The 27,258-nt window shown below is 41.4% G+C and overlaps 1 protein-coding gene and 1 long non-coding RNA gene across 4 annotated transcripts in view; one reads left to right on the top strand and one right to left on the bottom strand.

Moving 5' to 3' along the window:
- B4GALT3 (beta-1,4-galactosyltransferase 3) overlaps positions 1 to 27,258 on the top strand; it is a 456,858-nt gene that overhangs the window by 318,744 nt on the left and 110,856 nt on the right. For all 3 annotated transcript variants that reach the window (XM_078669020.1, XM_078669018.1, XM_078669019.1), the window contains exon 2: positions 10,881 to 11,198. In XM_078669020.1, coding sequence (XP_078525146.1) covers positions 10,946 to 11,198 — 253 coding nt within the window. In that variant the 5' untranslated portion in view covers positions 10,881 to 10,945. The remainder of the gene's footprint in view (positions 1 to 10,880; positions 11,199 to 27,258) is intronic.
- On the bottom strand, positions 20,439 to 21,343 carry LOC144798826 (uncharacterized). Its single transcript, XR_013603666.1, has 3 exons — positions 21,254 to 21,343; positions 21,050 to 21,144; positions 20,439 to 20,555 (listed from the first exon to the last, which is right to left on the bottom strand). It is a non-coding gene; the product is annotated as an uncharacterized LOC144798826 (long non-coding RNA).

Here is a 27,258-nt window from a genome sequence, read left to right as displayed (position 1 = left end):
TAGACGTTGAGATCACAAAACAGAATACAGTTTTTTCCACGAACTTATATCGAAAAGACACAGATAGAAACAACCTGTTACAATTCAAAAGTCATCACCCTCCGGCTCTCAAGAAACACCTGCCATACTCCCAGATGTTACGGGTGAAGAGAGTGGTTTCAGAGGCCTCACAATGCAGAGAACAAATGAATGAAATGACTAAAAGATTCCAAGACAGGGGATATCCCCCAGATATCACGCAACAAGCCCTAACTAGAGCGCAACAGAAAACCAGACAAGAACTCTTAAAACGGAAAGTAACCCAACCAAGTAACCGCATCACATGCGTGAGCAAATTTTCCAGTGTCAGCACACCCTTTAAGCGGATAATTAAAAAACATTGGCCAATGCTAAAAATGGAACCAGATTTTAATGGTATTTTCTCTCAAGAACCAATTTTTGCACACACACGTGCCAAGAACCTAGCAGAGTTCTTAAAAACAACGGATGAAGTAACCATCAAGACGCCTTTTCGAGGAACCGTACCTTGCTATAACTGCAACACGTGCAACAATATTATGAAAGGCTCCATTATAACACATCCGCAGAAGGGGTACCCCATACAGTTGAAAGTGAATGCAACGTGTGACACAAGTAACTTAATCTATATGATTAAATGCCCATGTGGAGACGTTTATGTGGGACATACTGAAAGAAAATTGAAAGTGCGAATAAACGAACATAAAAGCACGATAAGATTAAAATCTGAGAAAACTTCCATAGCTGAACATTTCACCAAAATGCAGCACAACGTGAGCCAACTGAGAGTGTGTGTTTTAGAAACTTTATCTAAATCAGAAGGAACCACGAACAAAACGAGGTTACTAAAGCAAGAAAACTACTGGATTTATAAACTGGGAAGCCTGAAGCCAGGCGGATTGAACGAACGGACAGAATTTTTGTGTTATCTGTAAACATGTCACTTATATATTTCATTAATTATGTATAGATCGTATTCTAATTGGACTAAGATGTACATAGCGGTATTTAAACAGGTAGCAGCGAGCTCTGCAGCAAAACCCACCAGTTAGTAAGATCGCAATAAAGCTTGAAAAGAAAAAAAGTAGAAGCGAAAAGGTTAAATAATGCGCATGCGTGTATTCCGACATACCGGAAGTGAGTAAAATCAGAGAGAGGAGCAGTGGAGCGGCATAAACGCCGAGGTGAGCGGCTAAATGATTATCGATTTGATTTAAAAGCGCGTAAATAGACCCAGTTCACTGGCGATATGAAGTTTTATAGAATGTAGTTAGCGCATTAAGGCGATTTTGTTAATACCGAGCAAAACGTTAGTTTAACGGAAACCACGGTAATTACTTTTTGATAATCAAGTCGAGCCTCACCAGAGCACAGAAACCGACTAGAGCAACTTAAATTTGGTTAATGTGTATACACAACAGCGATGTTATGAAGTGTTAAATAACTAAGTGAAACAACCACATAAGCATATGAAAAAATGAACTTTTTGACCGAACGAAGGTTAATATGATGTACGTTTTCTTTGATTGTTTGTAGATTTAATATTTCCCTGATGAAGGCAGCTAGCACTGCCGAAATGCATTGGAACTTATGGAAAAATAAATGAAACACAATGAAATAACGGAACAATCGATTTATTTTGAAACAAAGCATCATGTTCTAATAACTTAAAATTGAAATGCGAATGAAACAAAAAGCTGGGAGACAGCACAAATCGGTGCCCAGGGGGACAACTATACCCAATTAGGTATAGAGGCAACAAAAGGTTTATTACGTATCACTCCAGACGGGGAGTGAGCCCTGGAGCACGAAAAACAGTATACTAAGGATAAAAGCAGTGCACGATCCTATATACACAGAATGTTCTAGATTATGACATTATTGGTTCTATATGTCTCTGCTCTTTGATCATTGTAAAGCGCTCTGATACCAGTGTCTCACAATAAAATAAGATACAAGTGTACAGAGAGAACAGAATAGGAGAAGCAATCTACCTCCCTGCTCCGGTGTCCTGGAGAAAGAAAGTCTGCAAGAACCTGAGCTGCGTAATAAGATCCGCCTTTTGTTCTCATCCTGCCAACTAAATTATTGACATTGAATTCCCGTGGCCTTGCGTTTTCACGCTTTCCTGTACCTTGACTAATAGTGTTCCATTCCCAGTTACAATGTGTTTCTTCGACTGTAATTGGGTTGGCTGAATTATTCAAGAGGGATTGGCAGCGCGAGCCAGAGGGTTTTCAGTCCCAGTCCGACCTGCCTCTGTCTTGTGGCTGTATTAAGATACCCATCGTTGTGATGAGTTAAAATTAGGGTTATGTGTGTTTTTTACAGTGCGCGTCAGAGTGCGAAGTCTGTGGATGCCGACATATCCTATTGTGTGGTGATATCCTGAAGCTGTAAATGTGCATGTGTTAATCAGCTTGTCTCGTTTTCTCTCTCTCTCTCTATCTATCTATCTATCTATCTATCTATCTATCTATCTATCTATCTATCTATCTATCTGGATGTCATGCCAGTAAACTACAAATGTGGCACAAGTATTGTATAGAGCAATTATGCAGATAAAAGCGCATTCACAAATGTATTACTACAGTACAAAAGTCAATTTCCATGTTGTTATTTTAGCGCCGTGAAACTGACTTTACAAAACCCTGCTACTGAGTCAATGATTGCTTTCTTGAATGACTTGACACAGGACATAACCCTCTGAAGGCTTACCTCTCACGAGTCATTACCCTTCCCGACACACAGCTATATGTGGCCTGGATTCTTTCATGGAATAACATTGTAGTCTATTTAAACCAGACATGAGAGAGGCGTTTGTATAGCACACAGCCTGAACTCGCATATTGCAAAGTGCTCTCAAATGCAATAACGAGTAAAAATGAGCAGTGTAAAAAAGTTTTTTTTGCCTAGCATCATACAGTTCGTTCAGGCGGGAAAGGCGGCATAAATCCCAGATTTTCTGATTTCTCATTGTGTCGTTCAGCTACCTGTATCGCTTTCTCCTCTGCGCGAAGAATGTTTTCTTTAATTCACGGCACATGCTGTAAGAGTGTAGACTGCAGGCAGAGTCCACGTGTAAGCTCGGCTCGTTTTGAGCTCGAGGGTGAAAGGGGACCTGAAGCTGAGCCAGAGGCAGGCATCTGACTCGAGCTGAGCTCAAGCTTTCAGTGGCTCACCCGCATCTAGCTGTGTATTCCCACAATATTCATTCAACTCGTTTTTGTAAGGCGTTTGTAAGAATCAGAAGGAAAATATAACATGTAAAGTGAAAGCACTTGGGGGCAAAATACAAAAGCAACAAACAAGCACATACCGTCAACATTTATGTCTGGCTGTGTCCACGACCCCGATTGCCTCCCTTACAAATGAGTTTCACATATGGAGGGAAGGACAACCCATCCCACTTTATCCTGTTTTGCACAAAATAAGGTTAAGCACTTGGGCAGTGGCTCCTTCCCCTTTTCAAACTTCATGGGGTTAAATGTGTCAAATCGGCACTGAAGCTCTGTGCTACAACTGATGGTTAGTATATGCACACCTCCGTAGCATCATATTCATGGGCTGAGTGAGTTGCCTACCACGCTAGGTATTATACTGACCAGATAGTCCACTCTGGAGTCTTTGTATTTGATTTAATGTATATTGTATTCTGCATTGAGATGCAAATTGGTTGCTTGTATTGTCCTCTTCCAACGCTTCCAAGTACATGCACTGCTGGTTTTGCGCTGATGTGTTAGTCACATGTTTTTATTGGAGCTGTTTGTGTAGGGACTGCGTGTTCTCTGTGCATTTACCCTATCTCCTTCTGTGCATGTTTTATAATGACTTGTCCTGAAGTTGCCAGGAGCGTAGATATCCCCGTCTATTTACTATACGTCATCATACTGTTCAGTCAATTGTACTGTGTATGTCTTAAGTATTTATGAAGTTTATTTTGGCTCTTAATTCCTAGTTTTAATTATTGTAAGGCCGAAACAATATATTGAATATGTAGCATGCAATCACGATCTCACTAGGATTGGTGGCCTTGGTGGCCTTGGCGAACAGAGAGCGATTTGTAGACCTCCCTCTGACTCCAGAAGTCTTTTATAATAACTTGTGATGAGACAGTTGCCCAGGAGAAAGCCATTTTGAAATGTGGTAGTACATGCTTTTCAGATATTATCAACTGTACCATAAGATTGTCTTGCCTTTTTTTTCCAACTGATTTTATATTGCGTTCTTGTATTGGCAACAGATTTGCACAAGCTACTACTACATTAAACGCAGTTAACATCAGCGTATCATGTAATACTCCACAATCTATTGTTATATCTGTCTCTCAATAGTATATAATGCAACAATTACTTAAAATTACTCCTATTTTAATTGACTACGTAATGTGTTGTGTAAATGGACTTCATTCATCTGTCTTGTCCATTTATTACACCCTCAATAGGTTTCGTAATTGATCGAATTCTATAACATATTACTAATAACTAACTTTGGCAGGTGTGTGGTTTACTCACAAACAAGTCCTAATGTGGGTTTCATTTGGTCTTTTCTAGATGGGTGTCAAATGGAGTATACCCAAAGCATATGGGGGGGACCTGACGTTTTAGTAATACAATTATGCTTATCGTATCCATTTATTAATTCTATTGGCCAAGTCAAAAGAGATGCTACCATGCACCTTATGTTATTGGTCAACTGAAATATCACGCAGGTTTGCCACCATTCCTATTGATATTTATTCATTTTGTTCATAACTCATCCCATTGATGCGCGATCTGGAGTTTTCTGAGGCCTTATATTTCCTCTCTGTGCAGTGCCTGGTTTACCCTCAACCCAGTATTTGATCATGTACTTCTATTACGTAGTGGGGGATCTGCTCGGTCTACTCGGGAATTTTCTGAGCCACTGTTAATGTTCTTCCTGCTAACAGTAGTGAGAGGTCTGAAAGCCTTGGTGTTGGAATTTGAGTTACTGGTTGGTGGGGTGGGGTGAAACTCAAGCAGCAATCACAGTCCTTGTCACAAGCAAACCCTGAATTAGCCTGTGTTCAACCCTCTGGTAACTTGGCACAAGCAGTCAAGGATTAACTTAGACGCAATGTATAAAGTATTTATGCAGCATTTCAAATAGTGATAAAGAGAAACACAAGGAAAATTTCACACCAATTTAGAAAAATAGATTACATTTTAATAAATAAATAAAGAACAAAATGACAAACACTCAAGTCGATATGCAATTTTGAAGATTTCAGTGAATATAGTGCCAAGAAGAAAAAATTGTCAACTGTTGCTATCTAGTCACGCTAGACCAGGACAAAGTCCACAAGTGCAGGCCGACCCCGATAGAGCACGGGCCAGCTCCCGGGACCCATTTAGGTCTTCTGTACGCAGTTCCTAAATCCTGGTTGAGAAGAGATGAGGAGTACTGTGTAGAGGATATGTTGCGAAATAGAGGCAATGAGAGGGCTGGGCGAGGAGATGCAGTGCGCAGCGGTGGTTCCTGGGAGCTGCATTGGACGATGCCATGTCCTGGCATGGAGATGTGTTGTGCAGTGGCATTTCCAGCAGGTTGCTGTAGACAATGCAGAGTCCTTGCGTCGGGGAGGTCTATGCAGCAGAGGTGATGCTTCTGTTCTGCTCAGAATTGCGCTGCGCAACAGAGGAGTTACATCGGTACTGCTGTGTCCACAGATGGGCTAGCAGAGCACCTTCAGGCCCACCGCCAAGGTCCAGGACTGGGGTGGCACCAAATGGCAGAGTAGGACTCACAGTTGCAGAGTCCAGGTGCTGGACTCTGAAGAGAATAGCCCTTGGAGTCACTCTGGACTTGGTTACAGATTGCAGGCCCAGACCTTTTCACAGAGGCAAGAGGGCAGCAGGTCAACATATCAGGGCAGTAGTCTTTCAGGACAGCAGTTCAGCAGAGTGGCAGACCTTTCAGCAGCACAGTGGCATATCTTTCAGCAGCACAGCAGTCTTTCCTCCTGGTAGTCTTTCACAGGTCCAGAAGTGTACTGAAGAACTAGATCTAAGGGTGCCCACTTTAAAGTAGAGGAAGCTTCTAAATATTTCTAATCCCCTGAGGTGTCAGGCATCCCCTTCCTTCCTGTGCTGGCCCCAGCTTGTTTAGGTCACAAAGGACCAGTGTCAAACCCTTTGTGAGAGTGCGCAGATATGATATTATGGTGTGCCAGTGTGGTAGTTAACAGCTCATTAACTCAGAGAGGCCCATCCTGCCAACACCCTTTGTCTCACTGTTTGAGAGCAATATACATTGAGCAACTGCCAACTACACCTGTCATGTGAACCAGGATGCAGGCAGCAGACACCAAATGGTTAGGACAGGAAAATGCCAATGTTCTAAAAGTGGCATTTTCAGAATTGTGATGTAAAATCTGACTTGACCATTAAAGAGGGCCTTTAAGTCCAACTCTATAGACACCAAACTCGATCTGTCTACCTGGTCCCAATTGAAAGTTATCACTTATTAAATGGAATAAGGTAACCTAATGTTATCCTCTGGGAGAGGTAGGCCTTGCTATAATGAAAAACAAATGTAAGAGTTTTTTCAATACCAGGACATGTAAAACTTTAAAGAACATGTCCAACTTTTAAAATACAGTGCACTATGCTGTCTGGGCTGTTTAGGCCCTATTTTAGGGGTGACTTATATGTTTTAAGTATAGTTGTTATTTCCTCCACAGTAGTTTCGTTATTTCTGGGTATTTAAATACCAAATGCCAGAAACGTGCATGCGCTTTACAGAATCGGGGGCAATGTGATGTTGGGAATATATTTTTAATTGTCTTTGTTGCCATTAAGGCATATGTGAAGGATACTAAACTGAATATGCTTAAAACACTCACTTCTCAATACTTTGTGAGCATAGGCCAGAGTGCATTTCCATTCCTTGTTGTTGAGGCCTTGCCTAAATCAGTCTGTTTTTGTCCTTCATACTGTCGAGAAGGATCCCCGCCATCTCTCGTAGCTATCGTGTCAGTAATGTTATATCTCCCAAGTGTAGGAGGCATACTAGTGTTTGGGTTTAGAGTTCACTGCCTCATATGTACCATAATGTATGTAGTACTTCTAGCAGCACTCTATACTTTAAGACTTGACCTCAATGTAGTCCCTAGTTTGTCATAAGGGAGTCAAACTTCACAAATTAACCTACTATGAACATATCTTTAATGTCGCAGTACCACACCTTTTACATTTGTAGCAAGTACTACATAGTGTAGAATCCATGCTGCTTAGCCCCTTTATCAGTATCATCACAGCATAAAGTCATCTGTCAAGTACTGTGGAGCACTTCTGCAAAGAGGTCAAAGGCACCTGTAACAGCCGAGATAGTGGGATACACTGCTGGTTCCCAGGAACAAATGATGCTAACTAACTACCCTTACCAATTTTAGATTGTGAGATACCTGTCTATTCGGGGTGCCAATCACTCCACCAGTGCACCACCCATTTGCGTTGCCCAGATATATAAATTAGCACAAAGTCAGGTGCTCTCAGTCCACTGTGTGTCACTGGAAGTTTCAACTTGGGCATTGCCAGCCTTTGTCTACTTCACTGCATATTAAAACAACTAGGGTTTCCAGATCACAAAATATTGACTTAGGGAAGCATCATTATTTGTGCTACAGCGACATGTTCAATCACTGATAGTGGTTGCATTTTTCAGAAGCAAATCTGGGTACATAGCAACGCTGCCAGCCAGTAAATCTACACCAGTGTTGTACACCCAGAGGCCCAAATAGCAAAACGTGTGGTTCACATTTAGGTAATCTGCCCCAAGCTGACAGGGTAATCCATGCCTCCCAAGAAACAAGGAGGACTTTTGCCCAATTCACCTTTAGGCCTACAATGAACTTACGTTTGTGCAAGATCGCCGCAAATCTGTTATTTCAGCCCAAATACCTCTACAAAAGTAAAATGTCATCTACATAGAGCGAGACCAGCTGAATCCCCTCACATCGGGAGATAACCTATTGACTTCTCTGATTTCTTAGTTCCTGCCAACTCAGGGCATCAAGAGCCTTTTCAATCTCAAGTGCCAGTAAAACTGAGTAAGGGCATTTTGGTGGCGCTTCCTGCAAAACCCTAAACAACCTTCAGGTGTTTATAGAGATACTGTTACCTGGATTTTGCTACTTGGGATCAATCTATTTTGACTGCTTGGGCTTCGCTAATCTTTTGGGGTAGACACCCAAACTCGAAAGCTACATTAAAGAAGGTGATTTGAATGACTCATTAATAATAGCTTTTCAAAGAGCGGGACTAATTGTAAGGTTTTCTGCACTTTTTATCAAAGTGAAACGACCCAAGTTCATTGCCTCGCCCATCTCAAGCACAGGCCTTAATCCTCCAACATGAAGAAATGGGGTTGAGTACTTGCAAGCCAATGGCTGTACCTGAGATACAGACTGCACGCTGTATTTTAGGATGTTAGTTAGTAGTACATACCCAGATCACTGGGCTACAGTGGCAGCAGTCCATTGTGTGCTTTGCCACTTAATCAGCAGATACCCTTGAAGAAGAACAATTATTGTTAGCAAGCCAGTTAGACGCTGGCAGAGGGGACCATTGTATTTGGCTGTGGTGCATTCTGCAGCAAACAAATGTTAATTAGAGTTAATCACTGTGCTCATAGTTGTTTATGATCTCATCAGGGCTAAAGTGACCAGACAGTAAATCTCAATTTTCTTCAAAGTTGCATCTCCTAAGCATCAGCAGTTTATCTCATTTTAAGTTCGCACTCTAATATCCCTTTTTAATTCTTATGCTTTCAAAGACACTTGTTGCCAAGAAGGAAGAGAAGTGAGTTATGTTCCTCCGAATTCCTTGCACCTTCATCCCCCATCCAGTACACTTAGTTGCTGGCTGTTCCCTAGTCTTGCAGTCACTCCTAAGTCTTTACTAGCTCTCCCCGTTGACCGGAAAATGTATAGGGCATTCGTACAGTAAATATAGGCCTTTCAAGGGAATCACCTAAGTTTGTCTCATTGTCGGTATTCAGATTTTTTGAGAACAGTTTGCCATTAACAAACTGTCCCTTTATGACGTAATTGATATAATCTTTGCCTCGAAGTATGGTATATCTCCTCCTGGAGTCAGTTGTGTACACCAGGTGTTGTATTTGAGCATAGTTGAGGACTACTCCCTGGCTTTGTTGCAGTTAGAGCCACTCTTAATATCTGTTCTTCGACAGGGGTATTATAAGTCCCTACAGTATAACAGTTGTGTGCAAAGTGCCATCCAAATTTATATCAATGTTATAAACATTAATCAAAGCAAATTTCTAATAGTTCTGTCATTTCCCCGAATACTGGATGTTTTACTTTTCCGCTTTGATCTTACTAGTTTGGCTTCCATAGGCTTCTACCCTCTTACTGTCCTTACTGTGGATGGGCACCCTACTACCTTGTAAAAAGTGTGCCACATATCGGTCCAGTCAAGTTTTTGAGGGCCTATGTGCCTGGTTACATCAAGGTATAATGCTTCCGTAAGGAAAATAACAGCCTGAATCTTTAAGCTTCTATTAGATTCCGTGAGAGCATATCACACCCTGATAATGCGTGATAACTCAGTATATCCTCTGTATCTTCTGTTGCTTTCAGTAGGTCAACAGTTATTGCTCAGCAGTATCCTTCTACCTCTTGCTGCAAAGATGATCCCATTTGTGATGGTTATGTTTTATGGCTTGTAAAGCAGGGCTTCTTGGGGTGCATCCGTCTCCGGGGTGCTGCATGCAGTTAACTTGGAAGACTCATCATCCAGCAAACGGACTGCCTTAGATAAGTGCTGTTGAAGCAATGTCATCTTGAAGGCACCTAGGCTAATGGCCCAATTGCGGATTTGTGCATACATGGAGCAGGAAATTCAACATGTTGTACAAAGGCTTAAGAATTGTGTTCTACTGCTGGACGTAAAACATCCAGCAGTAACGTAGTCATTCATGGTCAATCAAATTCTAAAGTCAAGTATCTGTCAATGACTGTGTGTTTGACTTTGTGTTTTACAGGCCATGCCTAATGTTGTTCATGGTTAGTACCTTGTTAAAGATTTAGGTTAGAATACATCAGGGTCACCCAGAACACACGAGGAAAGCTCTGGTGTAAAGTAGTTACAGGTGTATGTTGATACATCTGTAGAGTGTCTAAAATAGAAGTACTTGCGAAAATACAATGAAGATTCACTACATTTGTCATCAAACAGCAAACTAGTAACCTTTGAAGAAATTACAAACTCCCATTCAGTTTTTTAGAGATTCGAGTTCAATTCCATACTTATCAGAGTTTTTTATCTGCATGACACATAACTGAAATCATAACAGAGCAATAAAGCTCAATAAAAAAAGTTGAAGGGATATCATCTGAATATCTTAAACTTCATGCTTCATTGTGGAAATTGTTCAAAACTCCTGAAACTTAACAAGTTCAGGTTAATGCTAATAACCCCATAAGACGAGTGTTCCAATCTACCAGAGGCAACCACCATCTTACTTTAGGCAGAGGATTAGTTGTCCAGGTGCTAATGCTGCATAGGTAGCTCTGCTGATGAACTGTCGGACGTTTAGGTATTTGTATGGCAATACCCCTCTGTTAGTTTTCTTTTTTTAATAATATATATATATATATATATATATATATATATATATATATATATATATATATATATATATATATATATATATATATATATATATATATATATATATAAAATACCAAATGGATATGTGGCTTAATTAATAAATTCAAAGACCTTTGTGATAAGTGATCTGCCGCCTGGCTTCCAAACATTCAGTCTCAGTTTTTATTTCTGTGTAACTGATGTTTTTTCATATATTCTTGTTTTCAGAAGTGCTTGGAGAAGGGGGAGCCAACGAGTTGCTTTTTTGCAAGAAAATAAAAGTTCCTTCGAAGATGATCCGCAGACTACTGGAAAGGCCTTGTACTCTGGCCATGCTCATTGGATTCCAGTTTGCCTTCATGGTCTATTTTTCCTTTGGGGGCTTCCGCAGCCTGGCATCCATCTTTGGTCGCATTCCAGACCCAATTTTTGATTACTCCCGAACCCATGATGTCTATTCGAACTTGAGCCGTCTTCACCAGCAGTACCATCATGGTTTCCTGTCTGACTTCTTGCCCAATTGTCCAGATCGCTCACCCTACCTTGGTAAGTCAAACTTGTTAATGCGTTTTTTCAGGGCTGTTTAACAAACAAGTTATTCAGTATTCCTGCACCATGCACTTTAGATAAATTAATTGCCCAAGAGTATCATATTGTACATCTGTGCACTTAAGTCAGATCATGCTGCACTACTTGGGAGTTGTTGGGGAAATGCAGGATTCTTGGGTACCTAGAAGGCCTTGTAGTTCTTATCCATAAGCTGGACCATTAGAATCCTTAGACTGAGAATCCTAAACATATCTATAAACAGTAGAATCTCCAATCACTTAGTATTTTATTGTATGTATGTTATATCCCCTAGTTGCTGAGGTATAATTTCCATGCACTTTACTGTATTGTATTTAGAGGTCTATGACTGCAGAGTGGTGGTCTTCAGATTATCGTCATAAGCCATCACATGAGGGTATCAATCATAATGATGCACAGTTGTGGGGCTGCCTGTTAAATTTGAGCCTCTCTTATCCCAAAAACAAAATGTTACCCTCATTATTGATTGCTTATTGAGAATCTCAAAATATTTTTCTTTCGAATCCATACAATAAGACTATAACTGAAACTATTGCAGTTACGCTCAGGACTTGAAGTCGTTTTTGTGACGTGATGGCAGTTTTATGCCAGTTTGAGACATGTTGGTCCATCCACTTTATCATTAAGTGGAATAAGGAGAGACCTCATAGAGTGAAGTCTTTGCTCGCCAGCCAGCGGCGGGACAAGGCTCTCTTAGAATAATACATTTCTAGGCAGCACCTATTTTACATTGTTCATATCCATACAGTATGTATGCATAAGCTTTGTTGTGAATCATTTTTTAAAACCTCTTTCCAACATTTGAAAGAGTGAAAATAATATGCACATCGTGCCATAGACTACAAATATAATTACCCCCAAGTTGCATCTCATTCTGGCCATTGCACCCGCAATTATAAAGCCAACAATTTTGTTTATCGAACTTTTAACAACCCATTATTTGGAACTCCATTTCAGTTAATATATTAAGTAGTTTTTTTATAACGCGTTGCAGGCCAGAGAGAGCATTAGAGTGCTAACCAGGCATATACAATAGCAAAACGAAGCATAACAAGGATACATAAAAGAATTACCTAATGCTGGAATACTTCTCTACTGTTTCCAAATGACCTTTTGTGCTACGCAGATTCGACTGATCGTACTTTGTATCTACTGCCCTGATGTCCTTACCGCTTCTATTAGGTCCTTCTTTGCACTAGCACTTTGGTTTTCCATGTTAAAGTGATATGACATCCGAACTATTGCTTCAGCTCACTGTTCCTTTTAACTTGTGTTCTTCTTTTATGGCTAGAGATTCTTTTATCTCGTACGCTCCGTTTTTTTTACTCTTCATAAATTGTAATGGTTTTAAATAACTGCATACAACAAAGATATATCCACAATACGCTACTGAAATAGGGCCAATTTACATGTATGTACATTGTACGTTAGTTTGTGAACCTGAGAGAGGACAAGGAAATGACAAGCTTGCAAAAATGGAAGGTGAGACGTGTAGACCACGAAGCAAACAAGAAAAAGAAAACATTTCATTCGGAGGGAAGGGGGAATCGGAATCCTAGATTCAATGAATCGAGTAGGTAGCGCGTTCGAGAGATCAATATCTAATATAACATCATGTGACTGGAGCAGGAGAAAACCAACATTTAGATAGAAAAGGGAAGAGACTAGTGCTTTAAAAGCATTAAAGCAAGTGTTTCAGATCTTTTTTAGAGAGACAGTAGAGTTGGAATCGTGCAGATATAAAGGGGAATAGCGTTCCAAACTTTGGGTGCAGAGCCGAAGAACGCCTGAGTCAGATTACGTTTTATGTTGAAGACTGGTGGGAATTTCCATGAAGACATTGTATGAACTTTAACTTGTATGTAACCTCCAGAGATCTTACGTTTTTAAGCCAGGTAGTGGGAGGGGTTAGCATGAATGAGTTTGTATATTAAGCATGCCAGTTTGTAGGAAGTTCTTCCCTTAGTGGGAAACCCTAAGAGGAAATGCTGGTGAGCCGCGGGAAGAGGCAGCGAAAAGACCAGTAGCCCATTGAAATAAATCACAAATACACTCCCAATACGTAGGTGTGGCCGATTCTACCTAGCCTTTCCTTAATAATGTCAGTTTTTGGATGTAGGATATACACAGACAGAAAAGTGAGATGTCCTCCTCATGTAAATTCAGACTACATCTTTGCTGCTCCCTTCTGAAATCAGGTCTCTACTACATGTGAGAAGGCAAAGAACACCTTCCTATTTAGAGACTCTTGTGGCCCGCTGCATGATTTACACTATACTCAGGGTAACTTCTTATTTCATAACCACAACACCCACGGCTAAATCCACTGGAAAGGGTGTTGAACAGAAGATATGCTAGCAATGACACTGTGGGAACAGATGACGCTTAGACCTTCACGTTGCATGCTCATCTGTGAGTAACGATGTAAAAGATTGTTATGTAACACCTTCAAGTCAGCAGTGCATTGAGAACTGAATTCCAAACAGCTCTACCATCACAAGCTATGCCTTCTCCTCAATCCGTCTAACTATTTTTATCACTCCTTGAAGTCTGGAGACTTGAATTGCCCACACATGTTGCTTTATTGCATTTTCAGTCGCCAAGTTTGAAAGACCTCTGGCAAGGTTGAACTAGGGTGATTCTTAAAGGTATTTCATACATTGAACTCTTAGGAGCATCAGTATGATAGGGTTTATACAATAGCCACGGAGGTAGTTCCCAACTGTACACCCTACTGGACATCTTCATCTCTACATGTTCTTGCAAATCAGTGGCTGGTTCAGAACCCTAGCAATGCATTCTGCGGCCCTTTCCCAAGGTTTAGCAGTCAAAGAGCATCATCTTTGAAACCATTCCTTCTGTTGTTTTCTGTGCTCATCTTTATTTATTCTGGGTGCAGTGTGGCACCCGTTGTGGCAGTCTTCCTCTCTAGTCCCTTCAGCTGTGGTTGCTTATCCAAGATCCCTGAGTGCCGGTTAATTAACTTAGAGCCAGCATTTGATGGCATTAACTGCTAAACTCTTGTCGACAGCAAGTCACATTTTATAAAGCAGAGTACATTGATACCACATTGAATGCATGCTACATGGTTGGGCCGGAGGGGCGGGGAAGTCATGTCACTGCCTCTAAAGCCCTATGGGTCACTGAATAGCCATTAACTAAAGTTAAAAAGTGCATGGCTCATGGTACAAACTGGTTTGGTTCCTTGGCCTTTTGCATGATGAAAGGGAAACTTGATTCACACCCTCATTGAAGGTAGCAAATTGGCTTCCATTTTCTAGACAGCTTGTAGATCTGTCTCCTTGACCAGTAGCTGGCGACAGAACAACTAAGTCAAACCAGCCTCTTCTGGCTATTTTGGTGCATACCTTTTGATGTCATCATGGTCTTTGCTCAGTTGGGGGATTTTTTTTTAAACAGAATGGAATAGATAAGAATAATCTGAACAATATCGGCCAGGGCCACCTTAAAGTGCTTACCAAGTATTCTCAGGCACCAGATACTTTTCTAAGGGGCTATTGTTAACATGGCACCTGTTTTCAGTTCTCAAGAACATCCACCAGCTAGTGGGGACGGACTCACCCGAATCTTCCGCAAAGTTAGCAGAGTCACAAACTCCTAGCTGCCTCCTCCATATCTGCTGCAAATCCCCTTGCATTGGAACATGGTGAAGGAACGCAATTTAAATACTCTCTCACTGGAGCAATATAAATCCAAATGAGTGGATGCTGCAGAACAGGTTGCTAGGTTACAGTTTTTTGTTAATCAGAAATCTTCTGCACATGTCAAGTATTTGATTGGTGAGTAAGTGCTCTATTCATGGATGAATCCCAGGCCTCTCTAATGCAGCAAGAGCTCTGCCTACGGTAACGTTTGATTCAAGTAACAAATGCAAAGTCAGTTGCTCAGTCTTGGAAACAGACAAGTGAACGCTTAGGCGTGAATGTTGAACGTTCTGCAGAGTCCAGTGACGACCTCAGGACCAGATAATTGATTCCTTCGTCTTTGTTGATGTATGGGGCACGTATTCTTATATTTAACCCAATCCAAAGTACAAGTTTACGTTTATACCTTTTAATAGGCATTGTTCTTTTTCCTTCCTTTCATGTGAAGCTAGTCTAAAAATCGCCCATGAGCAGTTCTCAATTGAAGGAGTAAATAATGCATGTCTATGTTACAAGGCCTTGAGAAGTCATTCAGATCATGCAAGGAACTCCAGCATTAACCTTACAATAAGTCATACTTTTAAAATAGTCACTAGTGGTTCTTAAATATTTTGTGGATTATGAATTATTAAGAATAGCATTATCATTGTTTGTAAATACATGGGTTGGGTTTACTACTCTGAGTGAGTGAGTGAATCATTTTTAGAGCGCTCTTATGCCGAGGCGTCTTGGCGCTGTAAGACGGAGAGATGGGAAAAAAAGCAGAGTTAGGGTAGCACAAAGAGCCAGGTCTTCAGCTCTTTTCTGAACTTAGCTATGCTCTTTTCAGAACGTAGTAAAGATGGTAAACTGTTCCAAAGCTTTGGAACTTGATGGGAGAAGGATCTGCCACCCCAACGGGCTCTCCTGATCCTGGGGATGTGAAGTAGATTTTGAGTACTTGATCTAAGTAGGCGTTCAGGAGTATAAGGTAGGAGAAAGTTAGAGAGCTGCTTGGAAGTCTGCCCATACAGAGATTTGTGGGCCAGGCACAGAACTTTGAATTGAATTCTTCTCCTAACTGGAAGCCAATGAAGTTCGCCTATTGCTTTAGAGGTAGAGTGTCGTTTGGGGAGATTTAGTAGAACTCTGGCCGCCGCATTTTGGATGGACTGGAGTCGGTTAAGCTGTTTTTCGCTGGCACCAATATATAGGGCGTTACAGTAGTCTACCCTGGACAAGATTAGAGCTCCCACAACTGTTTTCCTCAAGGTGAAAGGGATGTAAGGCAAGATCTTTCGGAGAACCTTCAGAGTGAAAAAGCAAGATGACGTGACCTGGTTGATTTGGGCTGTGCAAGAGAGGTCATTGTCCATGATGAAACCAAGGTTTCTAACCTTGTTGACTGGGGTGGGACAGACACCGGCTTCTGGAGGCCACCATGTATCGTTCCAAATGGAAGGATTTTGACCAAACTCAATCACCTCCGTTTTTCCGGCGTTAAGTTTGAGGAAGTGAGAGTTCATCCATGTCTTCACATCCGACAGACAATTCCTAAAGCTGGTGGCAGTGGCTTCTACTGTCTGAGCCAATGAAACCACCAGTTGGGTGTCGTCAGCGTATGAAACTAAGTGTAGGCCATGGGATTTGATTAGTGCGGCTAGTGGTGTGACATAGAGATTAAAAAGGGTGGGTGACAAGGCCGACCCCTGGGGGACTCCACATGGCAGAAAAAACTCCTTGGACGTGAGCCCATCCCAGTGGATTTGGTGAGTGCGTGCCTGCAAAAAGGAATGGAGCAGTTTTAGGGCAGTATGGGAGATGCCCAACGTTGTTAATCTGTTTAACAGGACGTCGTGATTCAAGGTGTCAAACGCCGCTGTCAGATCTAGTAAAATTAGGGCGGCTCTGCCTCCTTTGTCCATAGTTTGACAAATGTCCTCAGATGCTACGATCAGAGCAGTTTCCGTTGAGTGACATGCTCAGAAACCATGCTGCGTAGGATCTAATAGCAGGTTGTTCTCAAGATGTTTTGTTAACTCTTGATTCATTGCAATTTCCAGGATTTTAGCAGGTAAAGGTAGGCAAGATATCGGGCGATAGTTCTTGGCTTCATTGGGGTCGAGGGTCTCCTTTTTAAGTAAGGGCCTTGTGGTATATAAATAAATAATACCGGATCTAGGTTTGACTGGACATAGCAATAACAGATAGCTCAATAAATAAGAGTCCAGATTCGAGGTAGTAGGAGTTTGCAGGTTTAATACAGCATAAAAGGACAGGAACAGGACAACCTGCACGGGAACAGGATGGCAGGGCCCTGCAGGGGGGACAGGGAATGAGCGCGCTAACTTTAATAACAGTACACAAGCATATATACTAAAACAGTTGCATTACAGTGAATTACAGTAGGCGGAGCAGTGGGTGTGGTCAATAGCAGTCGCGAAAGATAAGGGTGAAAATGGGTGTAACAAGAGGCGTATACATAGACATGTGATGTAAACGTAACAGAATATGTCATAAATGGGGCGGAAACATGGAGGGGGCTACCTAAGGAGCCGGGACCTCTGACCTAGAGGTGCGCGCAAACTGACAATGACGTGTTACTAGGAGAAGCTGGGGGCTATGAACTCTGTGCTAGGAGTAGAGACTGAAGTCTGGAGAGTCAGGGCGACATGTACCTAAACCCTATCTAGTATCTAATGTTTAGAGGACATGTTGATATAAACTAAGAGTCAGGAGGGGAGAGGCTAACAGACTCTAAGACTGGAGCATGCATTATTCTACATGTAGTGCGTGCTGAGGAATATTAAATGACCATTAAATACAGTATTTCTCTTACATGGAGACATAAAGGCTAGACAATGACGGAAACTATTGATGCGATTCAGTAGCTTAGGAATGCAGAGAAGGAGGGCTGGACTGATAACTAGAATCATAACATACTCTTGGCAGACTCATAGGCAGAGCCAGGCCGAGCCGGGCACTGTGAGGCAGGAAGTAAGTGAAGGGTCGAGGATACAGGTGGGGGCTGTATCGCTCCTCAGCGAGGGCTCAGGAGACAGGAGCTGAATCTGGTGTCCGGGCCCTTTTGAGGCCTAGAAACGGGGACTTTTCAATGAAATAACGTGCACACTGAGAAACGTGGCAACGTATCTTTACATAGGCCTAATATTCGTAGTATTCACGAGAACTGGAAACTAGCATACTAGGGATGGACACAACTGTAATTGCGTCTTTAATCAAACATGGGGGATACATATGCATATTAATCATGCACACATAACATAAGATGGGGGAACACGTAGGGACACAGAACATGGCAAAATTTACTTTTCCACAGCCTGACGCACGCCTTCTTCCAACTGCAGGGAAATTGTCCGGAGTTTATTACTGAGTTGAGAAGGGGGGTTAAGGCTACGCTAATGATTTCAGGGATCATATGTAAAACATGGGGAGGACATGGGTCCATCGGCGAGCCCGCCTTGGTCTGAAGGAGCAATGTCTTAACTTGGTCACAGCTTAGCTGGGAAAAGCTAAGGAATTCCAGAATTGGTGTCCGTGAAGCTGGTTCATAATGAGCCGTCTCACACGGGGGTAGCGATCGCAGGTCATTATGCACCGTCTGAACTTTCTGTTGAAAGAATGTGGCTATATTTTCTACAAATTCTTGGTGAGGCTGGAAAGTGATTTCTCTGGGGCTTTTGGCTAAATGAGTAATGGTCTTAAACAATTCCCTCGGAGTTTGGGGAGTCTTGAATTTTCTTTGTATAGAAAGCCGTCTTAGCTTTCTCGATGGCAAGCTTGTATTCATAAAGGGCAGCCGTTTACTCCTTTCTGGACTGAAGGTTGTAGCCATTTCGCCAGAGTCTCTCGGCCCTCCTGCATTTCAGTTTTATTAATTTAACCTCTGGAGTGTACCATTGTGAGGTTGCCGAGCGTATCCTAGTTTTTTTTACTTCTTCTGGAGCTAGTTTGTCCATTGCTTGTAAGAGCCATACATTAAATTTATGGGCTCCTTCATCGCTGTCTGTGCTTACTACGGTATGTAGATCTCTATTAAGGAGATTTGTTAGGGAAGCGGCTTCTAACTTTTTCCATGGGCGGGATTTAGCCGGAGGTACGAAGTCCTTTCTCCTAGCATTAGACAGCGTGGTTGTTAAAGTAAATTTGATAGCAGCATAATCAGACCAAGGTAGGGGTGTTGTAGCGGTAACCTTGATGTGGCGATTATTAGTGAAAATGGAGTCCAAGGTATGACCAGCTGTATGGGTGGGTCCTGTCGTTAGTTGGGTTAATCCATAACTACTGAAGTTGTCTCTTAATGTGGAGGAGTCAGCCGAATTACTGTCATCAAGATGAAAGTTGAAATCCCCCAATACTGTGAAGGAGGGGTGATTCGACGTAGACTCCAGGAATGTTAGAAGGGCAGTAATGAAAGGACCTCTAGGTCCTGGGGGTCGGTATAACAGAAGACCATTAAATATTTGTTGGTTATTGTATTTGACCGAACAGGATATGGCCTCTGACGCCAGTCCTGTCTGGTGAGTTATATGTAGTTTCAAATTTGTACGGTAAATAATTGCTACTCCACCGCCAATGACTCCTTTACTATCTACGTGCACTACAGAATAGTCTGGGGGCACTGCGATGTTCCAGTCCGGCCCAGAAGAGTCTGAGGCCCATGTTTCGGTTAGGAAGGCCAGATCAATCTCATTTTCCACAATGAGAGATTCAATTTCATGTTTATGCTTTGGCATAGACCTAACGTTAATAAGTATATTTTTTAGCGTTTTGCTAATAGGTTTAGCGCGACAGTGCATGGGCAGTGATTGAGGATTGAAGGAGGTGGGTGGGTGTAGGGAAGTGGGCCCATGGAATGGGGGTTGTGGTAATTGTAGCCACAGGATCGACACTTGCTAATGTACAGCATACTACTCACAGACGGTTGTACTCTGTGGTGGCAATCGTTACATCTTAATTTAAGGAGTGTTTCTCTGGTGTAACTATATTTCGGGGAAAACGTAGATAAAAGGCCAGGGGTTACGGCACTGGGCGCTGGTCTGGCGCGGACGGGCGCAGACGGGCTTGCCTTAAGCGCGCCTTCGGCGCGCTGTCGGCGCGCCCGCTGCGCTCGTCCGCTGCGCGTCCGGAAGAGCATAGGGCTAAATAGGCACATGGGGCTGGTAGGGCGGAAGTCGCGACAACTAGAGCGGGTCTGACCACTCACGCCACACCTAAGATGTCGGCTAGATGACCTGGTTAGATATTACGTAAATATTTATCAAGGACCCCCTGAGTGCATGGAAATAGAGTTCCTAGACCAGGGAAAAGCAAATAATTTGATATGTATCAATCTAGGCAACAGAGCGTAATAAGTGGTCGAAATGAACTGAGCTAAAACATTGTTTTTTTGTAAAAAGGGGGAGTTCAATTTTATTCCCAAATTATTAAAACACATTAAAGTAATAATACACATTCACAATTTACATTTAACACATGTAACTCAATAGATCGAGAATACACAACAACACTGTTAAAAAGAAGCAAATAATCCAACGAAATGAAGGTTACATGAAATAAACACAATTTTTAAGAGAAAAATGTGGCTAAATTAATCTCTACGCGCGTTTCGGCGAACCAGCGCCTTCTTCTGGAGCAGCCACGATAGTATCTAAAAAAGGGAAATGCCATATAAAAAAAATTATATATAATATTGTATCACTCTTATTATGTAACATAAAAACACTTCAAAACAATCCAATGTTATTCTAGTAGTCTCAGACTTTCCATTTTGTTGTGACCAAACTTTTTAGTATTACAACATTACTATTAAGGATTTCATTTCCTTGCCTTAATGGTAATCATGAATAAGCGACTGTGGTAGATCATTGAACCCATAATCTTTTATCTGCAATAATGGTCACAGAGAGAAGAAGGTGTCTTATAGTATTAGATTGACCATTCCCAATATTGGAAGTTAAAGGGTTCTTACATCAGATGGTTAATAAAGGGATTCTGATATTTGTATCTCTCTAGTTGATCATGTAACTGGCGTGAACGATGAAATAGAGAACACTAGAGATGGTCGCAGTTATCAAGAAGATATCATAGCAGGACCTAAATACTAATATACAGTACATTTATATCATAAATAAGGTCACTTACTTTAAAAACACGAAATATATTAATGTAACTCGATGACGCAATCTGGTTTGTATGTACAACGAGTATCCTTTCTTTGTTTATGTGATGAAGATATTCTAAACCATAAAGAAACAGTAAATGAACATTTGAACAATTATTATTACAGCCTAGTCTGTGATTTCTTCATAGCCAATATTTAATAAAAGGACAGGATTGGTGTTTTACCTATTTTAATTGAGGTTCGCAGATGGATATTCCGTAAACACTGATGTGATTAGTTGGTCTCGAATGTTGATTTTAATTTCTATATTTCCTAAAGAAATTATAGGATCTTTCAATTTATTAGATCTTTCAATTTTTGATGTTTTACTTTAACTAAACGGTTGGTAAAAATACATTTTTTTACATTTTCACTTTAAAGAATGAAGGTACCTTAATTAAGGAGTAGGGGTTCGTTTAGACCCGCCGACCGGAGTTAAAAAGTGATGGCCACAGTAATGCGTATTTATGTAAAACCGGAAAGGTATGATCCTCCTGATGTGGGGATAATTAATTGCGATGATTACCTACAGAATGGATGGAAAGAATTCTGGCATGAACATCTATACCATATAGTTATCGGGTAGCAATTTCTTAACTTAATCTCTCAAGGAGAGGAAGGACTGATGGTTACCTTTTTGCTTGTGCTCAAAGGCGGTCGATTCAGATGGTTTAAAATAACTCCCTGTCTGTAAGATAGAAAAAATAGTAGGGAAGTTATGTTACCCGCTCTTCATTTAAAAATTGCGAGTCAACTAAAGAGTGACTAGATTAGAAGTGCCGCATTAGGGATTTCTCCAAAACTTACCCAATTGATATCAACAGGGCTCCAAAATTCCGGCGGCGGGACACGGGGGTTCTATGCTCCTTCCACGAACGATGGCGTTTTAAAACTCTTTAAACCGCTGTTTATATACCCTACTTGATTAGATGAGTGAGTGCAGCTGACCTATGTGCGGAAATGGAGAAAGGACCACAAATTGCAGAGAGGTAAAAAGAGGACTAGATTCTCTAAAGGAATATCGCAAATGGCTCCCAAGTATACTGTCACTTGAATAGACATAGACGAGGGTGTGGAGCGCATAGACTAACCTAACTTGACAGAATAGTAAAAATGGAGAAGGGAGCCATATTTTCAAGGGGCACTAGAGTCAATTTTACCTATTGATAAATGCCAACAAGGAAACTCTATATCTATGGCGCAACAAGAATAATTGCAAATATAACCATAGACTCGTTATGTATTGAGTAGCGGTCTACATAATATTTTGTAAGTGAAAAGATCGAATCGTGCGGAATCTCGTAAAGCTTGGAATTCCGTTTGACAAAACCATACGTATGAACTTGAAGAGACTCCATACCATTTATAATTTTAGCAAATTGTACATCAATGGCTCCCAGATCTAATGTTGCTTGAATCAACATAGACGACGGTGTGGAACGCATAGAACGCCCCACCTAGTCGGGATAATGGGAAATAAAAAAGGAACTACATCTTAGGTGGGCACTGAAATCAACTTTTCTTATTGCTAAATACCAACAAGGGAACTATCAGTAACACACCGAATGTGTATGCGAGAATAACAATGGACTCGTTATATAACGGTATGCGCAATATTCTATGCATGAAGAAATCAAACCATAAGGAATATCGTGCAACTAAAGAATATGTTTGACAAAACCATGGATGTCAACATGATGGAAATTCATACCATTTACGATTTTAACAAATTATAAATAAATAAAAAATATAAAATAACTGAGAGAATGGTTATGGTAGTAATGGCTAGAAGGGGAAGGAAGGGAACCCAAGGGTGTATGATATAATTCTTGATACCACATAAGGGGAGATACCTTGGAACTTCTTAATAATTTTTCTAGTAGGGACAAACTATACATAACTGTCAACCTATAAAGGGAATGGATGTTCAACAATAAATCAGATAGAGCGAAAACAAATTTTACTGAGGTAGGAAGAATCTACGGTTATTCTAGCAAATAGCGTGCTCCCATGGCAATTCGCTATTCATTCCTTCCCGAAAGGTGTTAAAGACAAATATCCAGAACACCTCCCTCTTTTTTCTAATGGCACAACCACCATTGGAGTCTGGGGTATGAATTTTTTCCAGCACTCTCCATTTGAAGTCTTCTGCTTGGTGCCCCTTTTCTAAGAAATGCTTCACCATTGGGGCAGCAAGTTTGTGAGTTCTTATCGCCGAACGATGTTCGTTTAAACGTGTCTGTATAGCACGAGATGTTTCTCCTATATACCCGAGGAGACACGGACACTGTATGAAGTAGATCAGATTTGAGGATCTGCAATTCCACATTTCTTTTGCCACTGTTGTATGGCCATTGTGCGTAAATTCTTTGCCTCTTATAATATTGGTACAAGAGGAACATGAGGAACAGGGGAAAGTTCCTTTTATTGGATTGCCTGATATAATCGACCTCTGTGCTGAATGATTTCTGTCAGATGTAGGTTGGAAGCGTGAACGAACGATATGTTCCTTAATATGTCTGTTCCTTTTGTAGGCAAAGAGTGGCTTAGCTAGTTTCAATTCTGGGGTACAGTTGCTGTTTAAAATGTGCCAGTTTGAATTTATGACTTGTTTAATTTTTGTATCAAGGGTAGAATGTTTAGTTACACAGACCACCTGGTCAGTGGTTTTAGCAGGCTTTGGTTGGAGCAAGTAATTACGGTCATAATAGCGGGCACGCTTATAAGAGTGTCTCACTAATCGGAGAGGATAGCCTCTCTCGATGAATTTACTTCTCATCAACATTGCCTGTCTGTCGAAATCTACAAGGCTTGTGCAGTTGCGCCTGACCCTTAGAAACTGGGAGAATGGAATTGAATCTTTTTGTGATCTAGGGTGAAAACTGCTATAATGCAGTAGGGTGTTTCTGGCTGTGGGTTTTGTATGCAGATCGACTTTTAAAATGCCCACCTCATTCATAATTTCAATATCTAAGAATTCCACCTTATCACTGATGTGCGACGTAAAGTGTAGATTGGGATCTGCTTCGTTTATCCAAGAGATAAACTCATCTAGTGCATCCCTCCCATTGGTCCAGACAAAGAAAATATCATCTATATATCTGGACCAATGGGAGACGGACTCAAAAAAGGGAGCTAATTCATTATATATATTTTTTGCTTCGAAAGCCGCCATATATATATTCGCAATCGAAGGCGCTACTGATGCGCCCATACTTACCCCCTTGATCTGGCGGTAAGTATTCGATCCAAATTCAAAAAAGTTGTCAGTTAAGACAATTTCCAAACATGCCAGTAAAAATGATTTGGGGCAAGAGATGTTATATGAATCAATGAACCAAGATGTAGCTTTCATTGCTCCGATGAGGGGAATATTACTGTATAAAGACTCTACGTCCAATGTAACTAAAAGGTCTCTTCCAGGGGTAAAGGTTAAGCCTTCTGTTTTTTGTATCATGTCACCTGTGTCACGCACATATGACTTGATCTTAGATACAAATGGACGTAGGTAGTTATCTATATATTTGGAAAGGGGCTCAGTAGCTGTACCTATGGTTGAAACTATGGGTCGATAAGGTGGATCAGATGAGTTTTTATGGATCTTTGGAAGCCCATATATGCAGGCTGTTTTTCCTAGATTGTGATTTAAAAATTCAAATTCCTTGGGATTGATGTGGCCATCTTCTAGAGCTGTTTTAGTTAAGGATCTTATTTTTTTGGATAGATTCAGTGAGGAGTATGCTTGAATCGGGATGTAAAAAGTCTTGTCACCTAACATTTTTAGCATGTTGGTTAGATATTAGACAATGAGTCACCGTGTTATCCCTCCGCAACAAACGGGACTTCCCGCGGCGGACCAGGGATTAGGGTGTCAAGTGAGTAAGCAAACAAACTCATTCTGGTTTCAGGTTGGTATGCAATGTATGTGTGGCTACCAGGACACATGCTTCCTGCTCTCACCCATGGAAACTGCCAATCAATTTGGCACATCCATAAATTAATTGACGTGTGATAGTGGCGAGGCAAAGGAATCCAAGGGCTATGACTGGTAGATGTGTTCAAATATTTCTTTTTCTCTGGCCAGGCCGCCATTCCTATGTCTTTGATCCAAAGAATATATAACAATAGCGATATGACTTGCCATGATCAGCAGAAATGTTAAGAAAATATTGACATTAGTAATATTCTAATGTATGGATGTGGTACTTATGTAGCACCAGCCTAGATGAAGGCAAAGTATGAAGTAAACGGCGGGGGATGGGGAGTGAGTGCACAGGTAGCAATGGCTTTTGTTAATGATGCAGCTGGTTTTGAATATTGTGTGGCCTGGCAATGGAAGCAAATGGAGTTCCAAAAAGATGGGGTAATGTGGTTGCCCATATTTCTTCAGGTCCCGGATGAGATGTGGCATGGCATGTACAATGCACTTATGGGGCGGGGGCAATGTGAGGTCTAGGAGGCAATGGAGCAGGGTGTTTCCACCACCTAGATGTGAGAGTATGATGGCTTGAAAAGCAGTTTGGCAGTCACCTTGTAGGAAGACTGGTAACATTTCCTTCAGTAGAGAGAGAAGGTTCTAGACTGTCTTTGTTTTCTTGGCAATATGTTTCTCGAGGTTTAGATTACAGTCCAGGGTGAATCCAAGTTACTTGGCATTGAGTGGAAGTTGTGGTTTGAAGCCATCAAAGTTCATTTCAGTGATCCAAGTTTATACGTTTTCTTGCAAGTTGTTCTTGCCAAATAACAGGAATTCTGTCTTAGTTGGGTTAAGTTTCAGGTAAGTGCTGGTCTTAGTACTTTCACACAGTGTTGTGTATCACCATTGTATTTGTGAACTTTGATGCTGTTATCCTCTTTATGGAGCTCAGCACGCTCCACGTACAGGTTGAAGATGTCTGGAACAGTACAGAACCCTGGACTCCAAAGGTGATAGGAATTGTCTGGGACCTGGAGGTGCCCATGTGAATGAAAAAGTGTTGATTGGCAAGGTAGGAGGATAACCACTGAAGGACACTGCGAGTGAATACCATTCATGACTTCAGGACTTTGATGGGGGTGGGATGGTCAATGGTGTCAAGGACAGCTTAGAGGTCCAGTAATATAAGGAGAAAGCGCACGTCCTCATCTGTGAACAGGAGGTTATCATCTATTACGTGTAAGGTAGCTGTCTCCGTGCTGCAACATGATCTGCTGCCAGAGTGCTGACCTTGCAGGAGATGTTTGGAGTTGATGTGATCTTGGAGTTGACTGCTTTTTCAGTGATCTTGCTGGTGAATAGTAGGTGAGTGGCATTCCACTAGGCGCTCTAGTGTAGGTTTCTTTAAGAGTGCAATTATGTGGCCTGTCTTAGAGCTTTTCGAAAAAGGCCTTGAGTGAGGGAAGTGTTTATAAGAGTGAGTAGGGGTGGGCAAGCTTCTCCTGAGAGTCCTTTGATGAAAGACCAGTGTAAGAAGTCTTTAGAGGAGGTAGAGTATTTGAGTGAGATCTGCGAGAGTTATTGTTTGAAAGGTGGCTTTTGCAGGATGCTACAAGAATGGGTGTGTCTAAAAACAGAAGTGGGCTTGGTTTTGTCAGTGTGCTGTAAGATCTTCTTCTGTGTTTTTGCAGTAAAGAAGAGGATGATGGCATTCCGCTTGACTTTGGAAAATGGGACAGAAGGATAAAGCAGGGGTTGAAGCACTGCATGATTGTTAAGAAAAGGACTCTTCTTCTGTTAGCTGCTTCATTAAAGGCACTTGGATAGGACTTTGCTTTGGCTGATATGATGAGTTGTCTGTGTGTTGCTTGGAGGGACTTCAGTAACATGAGGTCATGGACTGTTCTATTTTTCTTCCATTTTCTTTCTTGTCTGACAACACAGCCTTTGTTATTGGCAAGGGCTTTGGAGTACCAGGGTGCTGAAGGGATTTGGCTTAATGTTGCATGTTTTAGGTGGGGAATAGGTGTTCATGTGTTTTTTTAGAAAAGCATTGAAGTAGTTTAGAAGGGTGTTGACATCGGACGTGGAGTTGCTAGCCTGAGAGATCAGTTCAACATTTTGGTTGTCATTGGAGACTTCTTAGAAGGATCTCATGGTTTGGTGTTCTCTTTTTGGTTGACCTTAGTTTGTTGATTCTGAAGCAGAGGAGGATAGTAGCGATAACAAGCGGTTCAGTGCTTTCTAGAAGTATGGGTAGTTTGCATTGGATTG

Source organism: Lissotriton helveticus, chromosome 12 (assembly GCF_964261635.1).
Source record: "Lissotriton helveticus chromosome 12, aLisHel1.1, whole genome shotgun sequence".
Taxonomy (NCBI): Eukaryota; Metazoa; Chordata; class Amphibia; order Caudata; family Salamandridae; genus Lissotriton; species Lissotriton helveticus.
The sequence above is the reverse complement of the archived record's forward strand: the minus strand, read 5'-3'. Positions and strand labels throughout refer to the sequence as shown.